Source organism: Engystomops pustulosus, chromosome 7, assembly GCF_040894005.1.
Source record: "Engystomops pustulosus chromosome 7, aEngPut4.maternal, whole genome shotgun sequence".
NCBI classification, from domain to species: Eukaryota; Metazoa; Chordata; class Amphibia; order Anura; family Leptodactylidae; genus Engystomops; species Engystomops pustulosus.
Window position 1 is genome coordinate 54503860 of NC_092417.1, and position 19289 is coordinate 54523148.

The 19289-nt window shown below is 44.2% G+C and overlaps 1 protein-coding gene across 1 annotated transcript; it reads right to left on the reverse strand.

Moving 5' to 3' along the window:
- Positions 1-100: 100 nt before the first annotated feature.
- MIS18BP1 (MIS18 binding protein 1) lies at positions 101-19289 on the reverse strand. The gene is made up of 16 exons (XM_072115980.1): positions 19138-19289; positions 16113-16696; positions 13521-13864; positions 13335-13408; positions 12049-12179; positions 11882-11972; positions 10723-10985; positions 10063-10205; positions 9083-9164; positions 5458-7864; positions 4499-4671; positions 2966-3117; positions 2321-2466; positions 1736-1823; positions 1398-1449; positions 101-267 (listed from the first exon to the last, which is right to left on the reverse strand). Exons 2-16 carry the CDS (start codon positions 16582-16584, stop codon positions 152-154), a joined length of 4734 nt encoding a protein of 1577 aa, XP_071972081.1. The 5' UTR covers positions 16585-16696; positions 19138-19289; the 3' UTR covers positions 101-151.

A 19289-nucleotide genomic window follows, 5' to 3' on the forward strand; every position in this document is an offset into this window, starting at 1 on the left:
CAAGACCTAAAATCTTATCTGACGGCTGAACATTAAAAAGATGGGGAGGATCTATATACAGGATGAGATTTATAAGAACAGCACTGTACACAATAAAAAATTTTCTTCTTTAAGCTATACAAAGGCACATACTGCATTTACTGTGCAGCGGTCACTGGTCCTCGCTGGAGGAGTCTGAGAAGTAATAATCTTTCTCTTCTTCCTCGTCTGATGGGACCCCATCGTCCCTCTTGAAAAGCTTCCCAATAACTGAGGTGTCCTTAGAGCCTAAGCAAAAACAAATTATTAAAAGATTTTTCAAAATGGAGCACCCTACCTTCATCCCTTATGTCCAAACAATGATACCTTATGTCCGAAAAACTATGGAGATTTGTTTGCACAATTCAGTCTATGGGTGCAACCTACCACCAGGATGAAGGACTGTATGCAAATGAGCCTGAGGGGCTCCACAGGTGTTAATAGAGTCCTTCATCATGGTGGCAGATGCTTGTGAGTAATAGACTTAAAGGTGTGGTCTGACAAACGTTCTCCATGGGCAGCGTAAAATTGCACCGCAGCCTGCAAACCAACTGGTGAACTGACTGAAATGCGCTACACTCCACCCCCTGCAGTGAAGGTGGCATAAAGGGAGAAATAATTGCAATTACTCGCCCACCCCTCCAGATACAGCAGTATCTGGTGGGCACCCTACAGTCCTATGTTAGGCCTGCCTGGGGTAGGATTGAGCCACAATATATGACATTAGGTAGGACACCAAACACCAGCCACACCCATACATGCCCACTTGGTGTGGAGCTGGTGTAAGAGGATAGATGGTGGCCTGCTAGTAATTGTTATTATTTTGGGCTTGTACATAAGAAGACTAGCATACAAGTCCTGATAAATCCTCCCCCCATCTCTGATTGTAGGTTCAGGCCAGAGCATGTTTCTAAGACACACTGGTCACATGGTCTGCTAAAATAACAGCTGGGTACACCACTGAAAGGTAATGCATTTAATGCAGCCCAGAATAAAAAAAAAAAAAGACAGCACAGCTTAGACCGGCGGCACACGTGGCGTTTTGAACCTGATTTTGGGCAGTTTTTAAGCAGTCCGTTAAAAACCGCATGCAGGTTTTTGAAGACACAGTTTTGAACCATTTTAATTAGGATCATTGGTAAAACCGGTCCAAAATGGAAGTGTTTTTCAAAAACACATGCATTTTTTTAATGTATGCGTTTAAGGGAATGCTTAAAAAGGGCCAAAAAACTGGTTCAAAACGCCACGTGTGCCGCCGGCCTTACTGTCACGTTGTGTGCATATAGTACTTTCTCTGTTATCCGTGAAGGTAAATTATAGGAGTGGCCTCTTTAATAGCGAAGATGATTGCCTGGGACTAATACACAGCATCTTCTTACCTTTCTTTGAGAAGGGTGTTCTCCGAGAGGTGGGTGTATGGGAAAGCAAGTCCTAGAGAGAACAATTACAGAAACAGAGTCATCCAGAATGTATACTCTCCAGTATATATGTACACTGGTCCTGTCCCTGTATACCACAAGTGTTCTTGGTGAACCAGGCAGCACAAACTGAGCCGGCAATTCAGATAGGAAATGTCAGGGGATGTGACCACAGTACAGGGATCTCTCATCCCTACTTCCCGATGTGGGCTGATGAAGTCACGTGTGTGGCCTCTCCTTGTTACGTCCCTGTGCTAGGCAGTTGGATACCATGTGGCTGCAGTATGACCTCTACCTACCGTTCTGTTGTTTAGATGGCCCCAGCTTGTCAACTTGTCTTGTTTTATGCCCTTCTGCATCCTGTATACAAACTTGTCATTGTCAGATCTGTGGAAAGAAAGGTAAAATATAAAAATTTAGACCCAATTCCTGCCATAGCTCCACACTCTGCTCAGAAGAGATCATACACAAGTTGATGTTTGCTGCATTATTCCTTTGCTACTTAACCCCTTACCACAGAGTTGTCCTACCCCCCCATTTTTTGCCATAATGCAGCTCACACCCGCTGTGTATGGAGTGGGCTCAGCCATCATATTGGCTTTAAGGTATTAACTCCATGCTCCATTTAATTGGCAGATATGAAGAAATCTCTCCATTTCAGGATCTAGCTGTAAGATAACTGGCTGCAGCAGAAGCCTCTCCAATCCGTGCCCTTTCTAGCACAGTATATAATTGTTCTTACGTCGGACCCAATCTCCAGCGAAATATGGAGCACACTCACCCAGAAATTCAATTTCCTATCACTTTCATTTTTAGGTTTCGTGTCCAATCGAGAGCTCAGTCTGTGCATTGATCTTTTGCCGAGCCTTGAAGTTGCTACTTACCGATTGATAGAACCCATCATCCCTGGAGTGATGTGTTCACACTGAGGGGTGTAGGCCAGGGGAAACACAGAAGAGGAAGGTGTGGTGGGGTTAATGTTCTCCAGCTGGAAGACGTCGTCCTCATGATTTGCTCTGAATGTTGGAAGCTGCGATTATACAAGTAGAAGAGAAAACGACTTCATCAGGATCACATTCTACGTCTTGCTACATAATCAAGTCTTGAATATCTAATTAACAGTTATTTATATAGCGCCATCATATTCTGTAGGTCACTGTTCCTTACCGAACTGGGTGTCGGCACAGACTAGGATAGAGCAGGTCCTATTCCTGTGCGGCCGCTCATATCCCATGGAGGTGGGAGAGGTGAGCAGCACTCGCCCCCTCCGCTTACACCCAGCCAATATAGGCCGCAAACCATCCCGTTCGCGAGCCCGCTTCTGCATGAGGGTCAACGTAGGGCGATAGTAAAGGGACTTCATAGGATTTGCTTCTTACCCATCCCAGGAGTTTTCCCCTGATTGATATTTACAATATGTGCTAAATATCGAATTGATTTAAACTTCTGTGATACCCACAGTAACCCTGAGCACAGGTAGATCCCATCCTTGTTCTGTGGATACATACACATATATACTCATAAGATACCTTTACTCTCTTGCTCTGGAATGGGGTAGCACTGAACAGGTCGTCGTGGTCGTCTTTCTGGATCTGATCCAGGAATTCTCGCATCTGCTGCTTCCGTTTTAATGTTCCCACTTTGGCTGTGATTTTTACTGCCTCCTTTTCTTTACCACCACCTGATAAGAAAGAATACAATAGAAGCTTGGCACCTGAATGTAGGCACTGGTACAAGGCTTTATGCCCAGAGCAATGTATATGGAAGCCCCAAACTACAACCAAAACCCACTTGTATGTAGCAATTTAGAGCAGGGAGCAATAAGTTACAGCTCATCACAGTTTTCAATTGTATTGGCATACGGAGGACACTAAAAGTAGAAAGAACATGGAGAAATTTGGATTATCGTTGTAGCTGCCCTCCAGGGTCCCCTGAACAGGAAGAGTCAGTAACAAGATAGTCCAGCGCACACCTTATCACTCCTCCTGTAGTCCTGGCTGTCAAGGATGTGTCACTTTAAAATGGCACTAGGCATGGCATACGCCTGGAGAGAGGAGTCACAGTGCCAACTCTGGCATCAATGCCATGGGGTATTGTACAAAGAGCTGCTTTACAACTTGTATCGGCTTTCCACATACTAAAGAAGCTGCACGGGTGTCCCAGGTCCATTACAGTCCTCTGAAGACATACCGTGACTCTCCACTTATGGATTATTAGGATCCTAGTACAGACAGTCCCCTTCTTAAGAACACCTGACTCACAGGCGGCCCCTGGTTACAAACAGACCTCTGGATGTTGATAATTTACTGTCCATTAGCCCTGGGCTACAATAAACAGCTGTAAGAGTTATCAAAGGTGTCTGCAAGTAAGATGTATTGTTCATCCTGGTTCTGATGACAACCCAACTATTTTAAAATCCAAATGTCACAGAAAAAATTTAGCTGGGGTTACAATTACAAAATATACAGTTCCGATTTACATACAAATTCAACTTGAGAACAAACCTACAGACCCTATCTTGTACATAACCCGGGGACTGCCTGTAGAAAGTCCCCATTAAAGGGGTTTCCCCATGAACTTTTATCCCCCATCCAGTCTGCAGATCACAGGACACTTACATCCAGCCCTTCATTGACTTTTATGGAAGTTCATTAGTCTGAATAGCAGTGTGGTTAAGGGTGACTGTGCAGTCAGACCGCTCTGTTATCAGACATTTAGCCCCTTTTCCCGTGGATAAGGGATAAAATATTTTAAGCTTTAAGTGTGAACTTCCTATTAATATAATAGTGCGAGAATCATCACCCAGTTACTGGTTCTGAAGCGGTGTTATACGTGGCACACCAAAAAGAGGTGACCACAAAACGTCCCTTTATCCCAGCATCCATGGAGATGCATGTAGCATTGAGGAACGGATACTATAGTGTAATAGACAAGTTATGTGCAAGCAGAGGGGAAGGCTGCCACCTTGTGGTCATTACCCTCCTTTACATCCCAATACACCTTTTCTTTATAGAAGCTCTAAACATTTATGACATTTTTAATGTAGATGTTGCAGTCATTACTTTCTTGCTTCTTTTTGCTGGAGCCGGCTTTCTTCTTGGGTGGAGCTTTAGACGCCTTGATCTGCTGTTTTTCCAGGTATTTCTCCTGACACTGCTCTGCTGAGCGACTTCCTACAGACATAGCCACATCCAGCCAGAATCCCTTCTTGTGCTTCGGTAGTGCGGCCACAGCTCTGCGAGAGACAGACACATGCATAAAGGTCCTAATCCACCCCTGACAATAAGATATGACGCAGAATCAAAGTATAAGCCATTATAGTAAGCAACTGAATGTTAGTAGTCTAAGGACTCATTCAGACGGGCGTGTCTGTTGTGTGCCCGCTAAAAATGCAGACACGAGATATTGATCTGCAGTGAGTATCCATATTTTTTTTTTTTGTATATGCGAGAAAAAAAAAAAGCTGCAATCGATGGGAAAAGATAGTATACTGATGTCAGACTCCCAACTGAACGGGCCCTAACTTTACACCTCCTATTAGTTTGCTTAATATAGGAAGATGTGCCAAAATATTGGTTAATTTTTGTAATTTTTTGGCACACAACCCTTTTCCTGTAAGACGGAGCCACTGTTGTATAACTAGTTGTACAAGTGGCTAAAAACCTTGAGATAAGCGATTGTTAGTGGAATGTTTCACACAGGACTATGCCCACCCATTCCTCAGGGCTCTCCACGGCCCTAACAAAGCCCCCTGCTGCATTACCATCGCCCAGCACCTTCTCTCATCACTCCCCACAGCAATGTCACCCAGGCGTGCTAAGCCAAAGCACTTCAGCCTCATTTGACCATTTCATAGAAGTTTTGGCGAGGAAGGATCAGCTGGACAATAAACCAATGGTATGGGTGGCATGAGTGGGCACAGTCCTGCATCACATAGCAGTTCATGTAAATAAACTGATGACAGATTCCCTTTAGGACAAGGCTGTGAGGATTACAGATATACAGAATAGAACATACATACTTGTAAAGTCTTTCAACTTCTTTCTCAGTCCATTCCTCTTCCTGATTTATTGCTGCAAACGGGTCGAGGGGTGATTTTACAGCAGTGTCCTTCCGCTGTGGTTCATCACCCGGAGACACAACTTTTTTTCTATTATTTTTGTTGTTGTTCTTCGCTTTCTTTTGGCCTGCTGGTGCCCTGTAACCCTCAGTTTCTTGGGTGCTACCTTTAGACTCTTTATCTGAGCTTCTGCCTGCATTGGATTTATGGTCTCTTGGCTTCTTCTGGGAACCAGCAGGCTTCTCAGGGTCACCGTTCTGTCCAGACTGTGCCAAATGTTCCTTGGAGGTTTGTGTATGAGGCATCCTTCTAGGTGGCGCAGGGGTGGCAAGTATAGCTCTTTTAGGCGGTCTTTGTAAAGGTAGCTCTTGCCACAAGTTATTTTCCTCATCCTCAGAACTACTCTCAGATTCTAGAAAAGCAGTTTGCTTTTTCTGTTTTGTCTGACTGGGCTCCTGTTGGGGGCTTGGACCTTCAGGGGAAGTAATCTTTACATTCAGATTGCTTTGTGGTTCTTGATCAGAGTGCGATGCCCGCTTGCCTCCAGACCTGGTCACATCAGAAGGTGGTTGGTTTTTCCCATCACTCGAAGGCCTAGACTCCTTTCCTGAAAAGGTTTGCCATTCTTCATCTTGACCTTCTGCTAAACCCATCTTCAGTTTTGCAGAGCGAGCAGGTTGTCTTCTTTCCACAGGAGGTTCAGTAATGGCTTGTCCTTTCTGTGCACTGGCCCGTTGACTTGAAACCTTCCTCAATATTGGCTCCTGTTCTGAATCTTGAGATTCCACCGATACAATCTGAGCCAGGCGAGATGATGGAGGTTTTTGTTTCTTTTGAGTACCAGCAGCTTGCCTGGAGTTCTTTCTCGATCTTGGGTTCTCTTCTGAATCTTTAGATTCCACCATATGGTTCGGTTTCTGTATTAAGCGAGAAGATTGTTTTTGCTTTTTTTGTTGAGTGAAGTTTTGCTTTGGAACCTCTTCTCTTGGATCTTTAGATGATACAATATGACCCGGCCTTTCTTTGGACTCGGGTGGACTGGTATTTGTTGGCTTTCTCAAGTCTGGTTCTTCTTCTGAATCAGAAGATCCGGTTGTGTATTTTTGTGGTCGCATTGAACGAGGCGGCTGTTTTCTTCTGGCTACAGCAATGACAGAATGCGTCTTCCAAGAGTCATCCAGTTCCCGAGAAGGTGGCTTATAGTCTTCTTCCTCCGAATCTGTATCTAATAAATGATCTTTCAGCCTTGCTGAACGTGACTGCAGTGCTCTCCTTTCAGGAACATATTTTGCATCAGTTTTTCCCTTATTTCTGCTCATTAACCTTCTAGAAACTGGCTCTGGCTCTGATGAATCCCCCTGATCTCTCCCACTTAGACCAGGCTCAATGTGCAAATTTTTTTTTGGGTCACTGGCCTGCGCCCTAGATTTCATTCTGTAAAAAGTTTCTTTTTCAGAGTTTTCATATTCTGCTGGATCACCAATTGTTTTTTTAGGAGATGGTGGTTGTCCAACTTCAACATGCGGTGGCTTCTTGAGAATGCCTGTCGGCGTCTTTCTTTCTCTGGTATTCTTGGTGGAAATATTTTTCCGATCAGAATCCTGGGATTCGGAACAATCAGATTCTTCAGGAAACGGCTGAGGCTTTCTTTCTAAAGCTGCAGGGTTTCGAGTATTAGTATTCATCTCTTTGGTGTCCTTCCTCAAAACACCTTTTTCACTTGAACCTTCGGATCCTTCCGAATCATTGGACAGTGAACAACGATTAGGCCGCCTGCTGCTTACAGCTCGAAGATTTTTCTTGTTATTCCTGGAGGTTTTTCTACCGTTTCTTCCCAAGTCCTCCTCGCCGTTTGTATTCTCTGACTGCAGCAAGACCTTAGGAGCTTTCTGACTAGAAACCTGTCCGTCGCTGGAGAAAGGGCCGAGTGACCTTGCTTCTTTAGAATGTCTTTCAGAATCGCTGTAGCTAATTTGTAAAGATTTCTCTTCAGGAACTGTTCTTAATTTCCGTCTTATAGTCAATTTTGAGATCTTCTCAGATTCGTTCCTGGTGGTGATATCGCCCCTGCCACACTCATCTGGCAATGTGTCTTTCCTTGTAGGATTGCTATGATCTCTTACCGCACAGTCCACTTCGGAGGCACTGTCTTCTGCAGACGTGCCGTTCGGACTATGGTAATGGAGTTCATTTTGTAAGCACTTCAGTTTTACATCTTGTTTTTTATGCATGGGGGTGAGCATCACTCGAGGGGACTTAAGGGCTTTTCGTATTTCCTCTTTTGCTTTATTTAATCCAAGGCCTTTCATATGTTTTTTGTCTTTAGCCTCCAACTTCGGAGTCGCTGCTGCTAACTGGTGCTGTAAAGCTTGAAAACAAAAAGAATAGATAGACATGTAACACCACAGTCACTTGGCTTTTCCTCCGTTATTGCACTGAAACAGAATATCCATTACAATGTCAGCAGTTACTGGACACTGAAATAACATACAATATAGGCCAAGCGGTTACCTAAAAAAAAACCCCAAGAGTCCTGATCTTCCAGTATCCAAGAGCACTTTTTAGTGTTAGAAATAGAGAGCGTTATATACCTCCTTCACACACAGCATTTTTCCGCTCCCTAAAAGAAGCCAGACACAAGAGGGAACATGTCAGCTGTTCTTGCTATGGGGGACGCTGCACTACTCTGGGTCCTAAACACTGACAAATACAGCCAACATCAAAAGCCAGGGCTGAGCAGGAAGAAATGGATGGAGAAGAAAGAAAGGAAAAGGGGGGAGCTTGGAGAGGTGAGCATTTGTTTTGTTTTTTGTATTCTTCTGGGATCTCCTGTATTATTATCGTCTGATTTGTAAACTCTAAAAGGTGCGTTTGGATAATTACCGACGTGGAAGATCAGGATGTTTTTTGGAGGTAGCAGCTTGGCCTACACTGTATGTTATTTAGATTTTTTTTTTTTTAGTGTTTGGTGGACTTGCATTTTGGAACATAGCTCTCTTCCCTTATACATAACCAGGAGAAATAGCAATGGAAAAAAAATACAAGATGTATTACATTACAAATATATACCGTATATACTCTAGTATAAGATGAGGCCCCTAATTTTAGCCAAAAAAAATAAGCGTAGGGTAGGAAATGCATTGGGCACAGCCTCGCTTAGTAATGAAATGCCCTGTAGCAGCCCCCACCCCACCCCCCCAATAATTAAATTGCTCTGCAGCAGCCCCCCCCCCTAAAAATGAAATGCCCTGCAGCCCCTGTGTGTATAAAATAAACTTACATATTCACTTTCCAATGCGGCTCGTCTTCCTTCTTCCTTTCGTGTTTAACAGAACAGGCACAGATGTGTCCGTGTACAATGAAGCAGCAGTGTCGCTTCTGCTGACATCACAGAGTGCAAGGACGCGTCTCTGGCCGCTCTGTTACACGCGCAGAGAAGAAAAGAGGAGCTGCAGGGGGCATCGGAAGGCGAGTATGTAAGTTTAGTTTCTTATACACTCAAAAGCCAAGTTGGGGTTTTTCAGCACATTTTATACAAGAGTATATACGGTATTACACATAACAAGACATGTATATTTTGACTCACCCGGTTTTGATATTTTCAAAGGTAGAGTTTCTTTAGCGAAGGATTTTCTTTTTTTATCAGAGGATTTATTGCGAACTTTTTCCTTGGGAGAAAAAAAAAAATCACATACACATAAAGATCAGTAAAATATGCTAGTAATAAGACGCTAGTGTACTGTATATTTCACTATGATGCCAGGACTCCCGTCCACTGTGCTGTGGGTCTGTGGCATCTGAACAGCACACGGGTCGGTTTCCAAGTACGTCTGTGTGCAGGACACCCAAGACTGCCCCTAGACGCTCCTACATTTCATCAACATATTACCGATGGAATAAAAGCAGTACACCTATGTCAGCGCTCACCGCCTATTACCAAATGCTGCATTAAATGTATTTAATCATTACAGAATGACATCAACTTTCCATTGCACAACTTTACTGACACAAAAGCTTTAAAGGGAACCTGTCACCAGGCACCTCATTTTCACTAAAGCCCATTACACCTGCAGTGCACAGATGCCTTTCTGCTTCTCTAAGCATCTGCATCCCAATATAATTGTGTGTTATAACTTACCTTGTACCCTGACAGAATCCTCTGTGAAGTCCCAAGGGTTGGGCTTTGGGTTGGATGCATTTAAAAAACAACACATGATTTGTTTTGCTGCAGACTGCTCAGCTCTCAAACCCCACCTGTACAGCTCCTCCCTCCTGCTCCTTTAGAGAGCTCACAGCCTGGTGAGCTGGCATCAGTGAGGGAGGGTGAGCAGCACAGACAAGTCACATGTTTTTCTTTGAAATGCATCTAAACCAAAGCCCAACCCCTAGGACTACACAGAGGATTCTGACAGGGAGCAAGGTAAGTTATAACACACAAATATATTGTAATGCAAATGCTTAGAGAAAGCAAAAAGGCATCATCTGTGCACTGCAGGGCTTCTGTAACCTATCTTTGTTGAAAATGAGGTACCCTTTAAATTCCTGCATATTAGTTTCTGTACTCACAAGTGAATAAGTCAGTGCGTCTTTTCCGTCTCGGATAATGTTGGTGCTCATCGTACGGTCGACTGATAACCGCTCACCGCACCAAAACTTTAGGACTGGCTTTATCTGACGACCGCTGCGGCTTGTAGACATACAAGAGGCGTCTGAGAAGATATAAGAGATAGAAAAGCCTGATGGTCAAGCTTTGTATACATCCCACACTGCCTCCTAGACAACTCCTGCCTTGGTCATGTCTGTTATGGGCACCTCCACTCCAACAACCTTGTGCAATATATACGTGGCTACTGCTAATAGATTCTTTCACATGCGTTTCTCTATATTGCCTTAGGGAAAATGGTAAATTATAGTGACCATTACAGACATAAGGCAAGACCCCTTTCATCCTAGTAAGGTAGTATTCTAGCCATGCAATTCCCTAAAATTTGACAAAGAACCAGCAGCAGAGAGAAATCGAGAAATTGAACACAACCTCTTCATGACTGCTGTATGGATATATACGTCCTATTTGTACATGCCCTGTGCAGAAAGGACGTTTACAAACATTGTGAGAGCGACCAACTTCAAATGGCCATATCTCCTGAACCCTGGGCATCTAGAAACACAACCCTCTACCTGCAGTGGTTCCATCATTTTGTCTATAGGTCTTAATATAGCACGTACCAGCTAACTGTGTGCTGTCTGTGGGAGTGGTCCGCATTCTCGCGTCGGTGGTTTGGATATTTTGGTTGCTGCGAGACTTCCGTTCTGTGATTGAACCACTCTCCGGCTTTCTGTTGTCCACCTTCCTCCTCAGCGTTGCAGGAACATTATCAGTATCGGAGCTGGAGGAAGGCTGGTTATTGCTTTTCCTTGGATTCGGCGTGTTACTGCTGGTTTTCTGTGGCTGGGCGATCTCCTCAGGTTTTGTCTTGTGAACGCCGTACCTACAGGATTATTAGTTTCTTTTACAAGCAATACATAGACAATTCATGCTATACTCTGCTTTATTACTTAACCCTTGAGCAGATCTCAAAGGACCATACAGCTTTAAACTAAACTAGATGGGTATGTGACAGTGCCACACATGGGGTCCCCAACATTCTTATCCCTCACTAATTCAGCTCTTTCTTTACAATCTGAACTTTTGATTCCCATGCAAATATCCCAATTCTTGTCTACAGATGTTGGAGAGTCACCAACCAAAATGCTAAAATAATCCTCCTATTATGAGTTGATTAACATTCTCTTTGCTTTGGGAAGGCACAGTGTCACGTCATGAGCACTAAAGATGAAGGTGCACTTGTCCCGGCTTCTGAAGCGCTCTATAAACTTTATACCAAATGCAGTGGATCATTTGTAAAGCGCTACGAAATATGATGGCACTATATAAAGATCATTACTATTCATATGTACAAGATTTTGAAAGGCTAATACTATCAGGCTTTTCAGGGGATGCATAGAGTCCCCAGTTACAGGGGACAACTACCCCAATGGTGTCCCAAGTCCTAGATTAAGCAGATCTAGGTCTGAGGCCTCCTCACAGCACCAGTTTCCAGTGCATTCATTATGTATCTGAATCATGTGTGACCAAGGGCCCCTGCTTAAAGATTGTAACCATTGGGGGGGGATCCAATGATAACCAATAGAGTCAGTCTATCAGCTTTTACCAAGCCCCCAGACATCTTGCACTCTTTAAAACTGAACTGTACGTTCATAGGTTAAAAAAAAGTTACAATTTACAGTGGACAATATGCTAACCAACAACATATAAACAGTGTAGCGAGGGCTTCAGAGCTACAATACAATCTACTACAATACCATTGACCATCAATCCACTAACCTTTCAGGAGACTCACAGAAATATCGGACATAGTTCTTCCAATTTTCCGGAAATCCCTTCTGAAACTTCTGTATCAGCCATGGTGTATAACCTGACAAGACAATCATCATCAGAAATCTCTTGTCCTCCAGAAACATTTCTCCTACAGACGCTTCCCATAAACTTACCAGCTGCACGCATGGTCTCCGCATCCGGCTTCCCCACGAGGTGGTAGATTCGACCCGTTAAAGTTTTTAATGTGTTGTGCTGAATGCGCTGTACAATAATATTACTGTGCCAGTAGATGGAGTTTAAATCCCTGTAAAGCCAAATACCACATGTATATGAGAATTATAGCACAAATCCTACATACTATATACTCTAATATCCGATTCCAGGATCTCATAGAAGCCAAATCTGTTGGAGGGGTGGCACATCATTAGGATATGAGCTCACTTTATGATTATTGGAGATCCAGCCCCCAATCCAGAACATAAAAGAGCCTCAGAGCTGGTGTAATACAGCGGTCCTTTCACTGGTCGTGTCTATACAGCTGGTGGTCAGGACCTTCACTATACAGGAAAGACACTGGGCTCATCCACTGTAAGGATCAGTGCGGGTCCTAGAAGTTATTCTCAGTTTCCTAGCTATATGCCCTCCGCCAATAAGAACATGACCCCTTAAAGGGATTGCCCAAGACTTGCCCAACACTGATGGGCTATCTATAGGAATGAAAAGCACAGTGATAGTTAAAGGGGTCATAGGAAGCTAGCAAGGTAACAAGCAGTCCTGTTGGGGCCTGGCGCTACGTCAGGTCGAGCATGCATCCCGTCACTCCATTCAATAGTGTCATAAATTGCCAAGCATTGGTGATCTCCATAGATGGCTGTCCTGCCACTTTACCCAATAGCGAGGACCGAACCCCTTCTCGTGATCTAGTGGTGAAGCAGCAGCGGGACCCTCACCAATCATCTTGTCATAAACTTGCCAAGTTGGGACAACCCTTTTAAGGATTTTAGCCACTACACAGAGCCGACTGCTTCCACCCGCACACGGTGTTAACTTTGGGACAACCCGTTTATCTCTGTAGGGGCTAAGCATCAGACCCCCATTGAGCAAATACGATGGTCTATCCTGTGGAGAGGCCCTCAATGTGGATTCCTGAATAATCCTTTTACACAAAGCTCCATTTGGAAAACAGAAGTAAATGCAGGCGGTCCCCGACTTAAAAACATTTCACTTACAGACGACTCCTACTTTAATGTACTTTAGTCCAGGGCTGCAATGATCAACTGCTGTTAGGTGTCTGCAGTGAAGCTTTATCTTTGTTCCCCTGTCAACCCCAATTTTTTTTAAAATCCTATTGTCACATTGTACATAACCCGGGACTGCCTGTACACATGAACCTTAGTTGGAAGCATTTACTTATGAGAATTTAAAAGAGAGTTAAATAATTGGTGAACAATCTACTCACAAGCGCTTCCCCTCTACACATACTCCTTTGGTCTCCACTCCCTTCACCACCCAATCTGTTAGAGAGACCTTCTCCTAGAATTAAACAGAGACATAAAGTGAGACACTGTAATAATATGAACAGGCAAAGTCCAGTGATTAAAGGGATATTATTGTACATCCCCTTTTCCATGCTATGATCTCATACCTCCTCTTCCTCCTGGTCCACAGGTTTGACGGCAGCTTCTGGAGCATGTGGCACCTCCTTACAGGGAATTTGCACCAATTGTGAGTGGCCAATAAGTTCACAAAGTTCTTTAAAGTGATCCACAAACTCTTCCTGGCGGTCAGAAGCCTTTGGGACACCCCCTGACCCTTTCTTTGGGGATGTAGGTTTCATGTCTCCAGGGGTTTTACCTTTGGGGTTTTCGTTAGACATTTCACCGTCACCTTCGTTCCCAGGATCACGGAAGAGGTTGTTGGTGTCCGGAGAGGAGCCATTGATAAAAATTTCTTCCTGGATTGTAGCAGGTTGGTGCTCGTCTTGTTGCTCTGGGAAAGTACAGCAAAGCATTTTTATCAACTGGTAGAAACATCCACTGCTAAATGTACCAGGGCTGTGGTACTAGAAGCAGGTTCTACCCCACTAAACTACTAGCCCCATCAGGTAGGGTATGAAATGTCCTTTCTAGAATTCCCTCTTTTATATGACATCTCATTTGCTTACCCAAAATCTCCCCCAAAAACAGGCAAATATGACTCTTCTTACCTCATTTTCACATGAGAGGAGTCAAGTTTAGAGGCTAAGGGAGTAGTGTTACTTCAGAAGCTCCCATCTTCTATTTGATAATACCTTAATTCATTAAAGACAAGAATCTCATATTGCAGGCCCCATCTTATGGCTCCGTTAGCTACAGAAAGAGATCACTAAATACATGGTTTGAAATGCAAATTGCAGATTCAGTTCCCGCTTATACTTTTAACTGCTTCTTTGTCCAGTTTTATAGTTCACGGAACAATAAGCTTGATCTAAAAAGATGACATTCTTAATCTTTAACATGGCACAAAAACGTCTTTCTAGGTGCTATAGGACCAGAGATAGGTGTCTGTAGCGACACCACACCGTAACCACTACAATGGTTATAGTCGCCTGATTTTGGAGGAGATTTGTTATATGTAAAATGGTTGATAAAAGTTATTCTAGAAAGGACATTTCATCCACTAGATGAGGGGGCTAGTAGATAAGAGAGCTAAAACCAGGTGACAGGTTCCCTTTAAAAGGGCCACATCAGTAGCCAGCACCCTAGATGCACCAACAAACACAATACAACCCAAAATACCACCCCACAAGTTATAAATACCAAAGTACAGTATTAAATACCACCCCAGAAACCAAGTACCGGCTGTCCCCGGCTTACAGATGACCCCTAGCTACTTCCCTCTGGTGAAGCTCTCTGGATGCTTTACTTTACTCCCAAGCTGCAATGATCAGCTGCAAAGTTTCTGTAATGAAGTTTTATTGATAGTTCTTGTTCCAATGGCTGCACAAAATCTTTTAAATTGTCACAGGGACAAAAAAATTCTTGTCTGGGGCTACAATTATAAAATATACAGTTCCGACTTGCATACAAATTCAACTTAAAGGACCAGACCAGGACCAGACACACTGGTGTATGCCCCATCTGGCAGGATCTGCTCTTTTAGCTTCTTATGCCCCATTTTTTTTTTTTTACAAAAAAAAAAGGCTTTTAAAATTATGCAAATGAGGCAGAGGGGCTCCAAGCTCCAAAAGGAGTTAATGGAGCCTGAAAAGCCCCTCATTTAAACTTTTTAAAGCCCTTTTTTCTTTAAAACAAGGGCATTAGAAGCTAAAAGAAGAGCAGATCCTGCTGGAGGGGACACACACCTGAATGTCTGTATGTTTCGTTTACAATCCTTTATCTAGTGATAGATGTCCTTCAAGACCCTATCTTGTATGTAAATCTGGGAACTGCATTCACAGCAGATTTAAAATGTATACATCCTCTCCTTTCCTGGCTCCTCTTCTCCCCCTGCACCACACCTTCTTCTCTCCTCCATGTGCCGCTCTGCTCTGTATCTCACGCTGGTTGTATGTGAGAGCATCAGTACTCGCAGCAAAACTGTGCCATAAGGAATGGCCCGTGAACGGTACCATACTGCTGACAAGTACTTACCACTCCTGGGGCCACTCTGCGTTGGCTCCGGACACAAGCACATTAAACAAGTATCATGAGTTAGGACAGAGCGTGGTGGCAGGAGAGGACCCGGGAGCAGTGAGGACTTCTCAGTTGCACTGACCACTACCCGACCTCTTGCACCAATGAACGCTTTTATCAGTTGCTCGTGGGACTCTGACTATCACAGTAGGGTGAGAAAACTCAAGATTTGACAGGCTTCATGTGGCCTGCCATCGCGGGTTGTACACGCCTTTGCTAAGATTGTAGTTGAGATGAATGGGGCTGCACTTTATGTACATGCTCAGTATTGAAGCTACAGATCAAAGGAATAAGGCACTGGGTAGGAATGCCTGCACTCTAAATGACTGCTACAGTGACCAGGAAAACAGAGCTGTGGAGTTGGAGACCAGTTTGGTAGAGTTGGAAGTTTGTTTTCCCGATTCAACAGCCCTGGTTCAATGTCATGCAATCCATATCAAAAGATGGATGAAGCTGTATCCCCTTTATGATTGGTAAGCTAGCAACACAGAGAAACACTACAAGGTTTACAGCCACCCGTTAAATTCTAGTCACTCAAGATGGACGGCAGGTCATTGTCTTACCTTGGATCACACCATTGGATTTCAAACCTGGAATTCTGATCCCACCTTCCAGTTTCTTCTTAAGGATAGCGCTGTCCACCGGCTTGTCAAAGTAATAGACTGGATTGAAAGCTTCTAGGATACTTCTTGGAGCTCTGACAACACTTGCATCTCTATTATGTATGCTGGATGTGGATGGTCCACGGCCATTCCTTAGAGGCAATGCTGCCCTGGCGGCCATCTCTACACCTTTACATCGTCCATGATATGCCTGGATGACGCTTACATTGGGGAAGTTAGGGCACTCCCCGTCATCACGGATCAAGGTGGATTGCAGGGTTTTTGTGGCAACATCTGGGTTGGCAGGGGCCTGCTTTTTTAACGCAAACTTCTTCAAGTCTTTTAAAGGAGTCAATTGATTGGGTGCAATGATGTCAAGTGGAACAGACTTAAAAGTGTGGCTTGGAGAATTAAACGGTTCCGCTGGGTTCATAATTTTTCACAAATATTTTACTCCTCTTTGGGTTCCTTTTGTGGGCCACTTGAAAACATAGAAATGAATCAATTCCTTCATTGCCAGGCCAGCTCCACTACTCCATGTCATTCTGGTGAGAGATAAGGAGGTACACGTTAGAGGAGATGGGACCGCTGACTAGAATCCTGAGCAGGGGACTCTCATAGGATGTTATGAAAATACTTACATGAGAACACAATTAGATGCTCCCATATCCCTGCACAGTATGACAGCATCTGATGACAGAGCTAGATATATGTACATTACCAGGAAGACCATCTCCCTACACAGTATAACACATCTGATGACAGAGCTAGATACAAGTCCATTACCAGGAGGAGGACCATCTCCCTACACAGTATAACACATCTGATAACAGAGCTAGATACAAGTCCATTACCAGGAAGACCATCTCCCTACACAGTATAACACATCTGATGACAGAGCTAGATACATGTCCATTACCGGGAGGAGGACCATCTCCCTACACAGTATGACACATCCGATGACAGAGCTAGATACATGTCCATTACCAGGAGGAGGGCCATATCCCTACACAGTATGACACATCCGATGACAGTGCTAGATACAAGTCCATTTTCCAGGAGGAGGACCATCTCCCTACACAGTATAACACATCCGATGACAGAGCTAGATACATGTCCATTACCAGGAGGAGGACCATCTCCCTACACAGTATGACAGAGGTAGATACATGTACATTACCAGGAGGAGGGCCATATCCCTACACAGTATAACACATCCGATGACAGAGCTAGATACATGTACATTACCAGGAGGAGGACCATCTCCCTGCACAGTATGACAGCATCTGATGACAGAGCTAGATACATGTACATTACCAGGAGGAGGGCCATATCCCTGCACAGTATGACAGCATCTGATGACAGAGCTAGATACATGTCCATTACCAGGAGGACCATCTCCCTACACAGTATGACAGCATCTGATGACAGAGCTAGATACAAGTCCATTACCAGGAGGAGGACCATATCCCTACACAGTATGACACATCCGATGACAGAGCTAGATACATGTCCATTACCAGGAGGAGGGCCATATCCCTACACAGTATGACAGCATCTGATAACAGAGCTAGATACATGTCCATTACCAGGAGGAGGACCATCTCCCTGCACAGTATAACACATCTGATAACAGACCTAGATACATGTCCATTACCAGGAGGAGGACCATCTCCCTACACAGTATGACACATCCGATGACAGAGCTAGATACATGTCCATTACCAGGAGGGCCATATCCCTACACAGTATGACACATCTGATGACAGAGCTAGATACATGTCCATTACCAGGAGGAGTAACACCTCCCCGCACAGTATGACAGCATCTGATAACAGAGCTAGATACATGTCCATTACCAGGAGGAGTAACACCTCCCCGCACAGTATGACAGCATCTGATAACAAAGAGATATTTGTGGGGACCCTCTATGTACAATACCAGGAGCAGTAACACCTCCCCACAGCATCTGATAACAGAGAGAGATACAGGCGGTCCCCTACTTAAGGACACCCGACTTACAGACTACCCATAGTTACAGACAGACCCCTCTGACCTCTGGTAAAGCTTTCTGAATGCTTTACTGTAGTCCCAGATTGCAATAATCAGCTGTAAGGTTTTATTGATAATCCTTGGTCCCATTACAGCAAAAAAATGGACCATCTCCCCGCACAGTATGACAGCATCTGATATTTGTGGGGACCCTCTATGTACATTACCAGGAGGACCATCTCCCTACACAGTGCGACACCATCTGATAACAGAGCTAGATACATGTACATTACCAGGAGCAGGGTCAGCTCCCTACACAGTATGACCCCATTTGATAATAGAACTAGACACAGGTGGGGACCCTCTATGTACATTACTAGGAGGAGGGTATGCTCCCTAAACATTATGACCCCATTTGATAATACAACTACATGTGGGGATCCTCTATGTACATTCCCAGGATCATATCCCTACACAGTATGATCCCATCTGATGACAGAGCTAGATACATGTGGGGACCCTCTATGTAGATTACCAGAAATTGTTTTATTTTGAAGTTTTCCCGACACATGGAAAATCCCTTTAAGATGTTGTACTTCTTTATGAGGTCCCCCATAACTGCAGTGACTTTTGGTGCAGTGCTTAGATGCAGCACATGCCCAGGTTACAGCGCAGCGTTAAAGGCTGCATTCACACCAGAGGAGAGGTCAGACGCGTTATTTACATCCCTGGATCATTACAATTCCCACAGGAGCAGTAACACAACTTTCCCAGACTCCTGAGAAGCCGGTGTGACTAGCGTATGCTGCAGATGATGTGGGGCCAGTAACAGCCAGCAAAGACAATTTGTTCTCTTCTAAGGTGACATATTGGTAGCCACCCAGATTTCCCAGAATCAGCAAATATTCGCATACAAATAACAGTTCTAGCTGCGCTTAGAAGAGGGCAGCGGTTCTGCAGCTGCTGCGCATGTTATGAGGATACGTGCACTCACCATTCCCGCCAGCTCCTTTCAAACAACCGTTTTCAGCCTAAGCAGGCGCGATTATCCTGCCCCTACATTGGCCATCCACAAAATTACGACAGAGCCAAGCAGGCCGGAAGAACGCCGCCTCCGGAAACACGTCATCCTGACCTTTTAGTGCT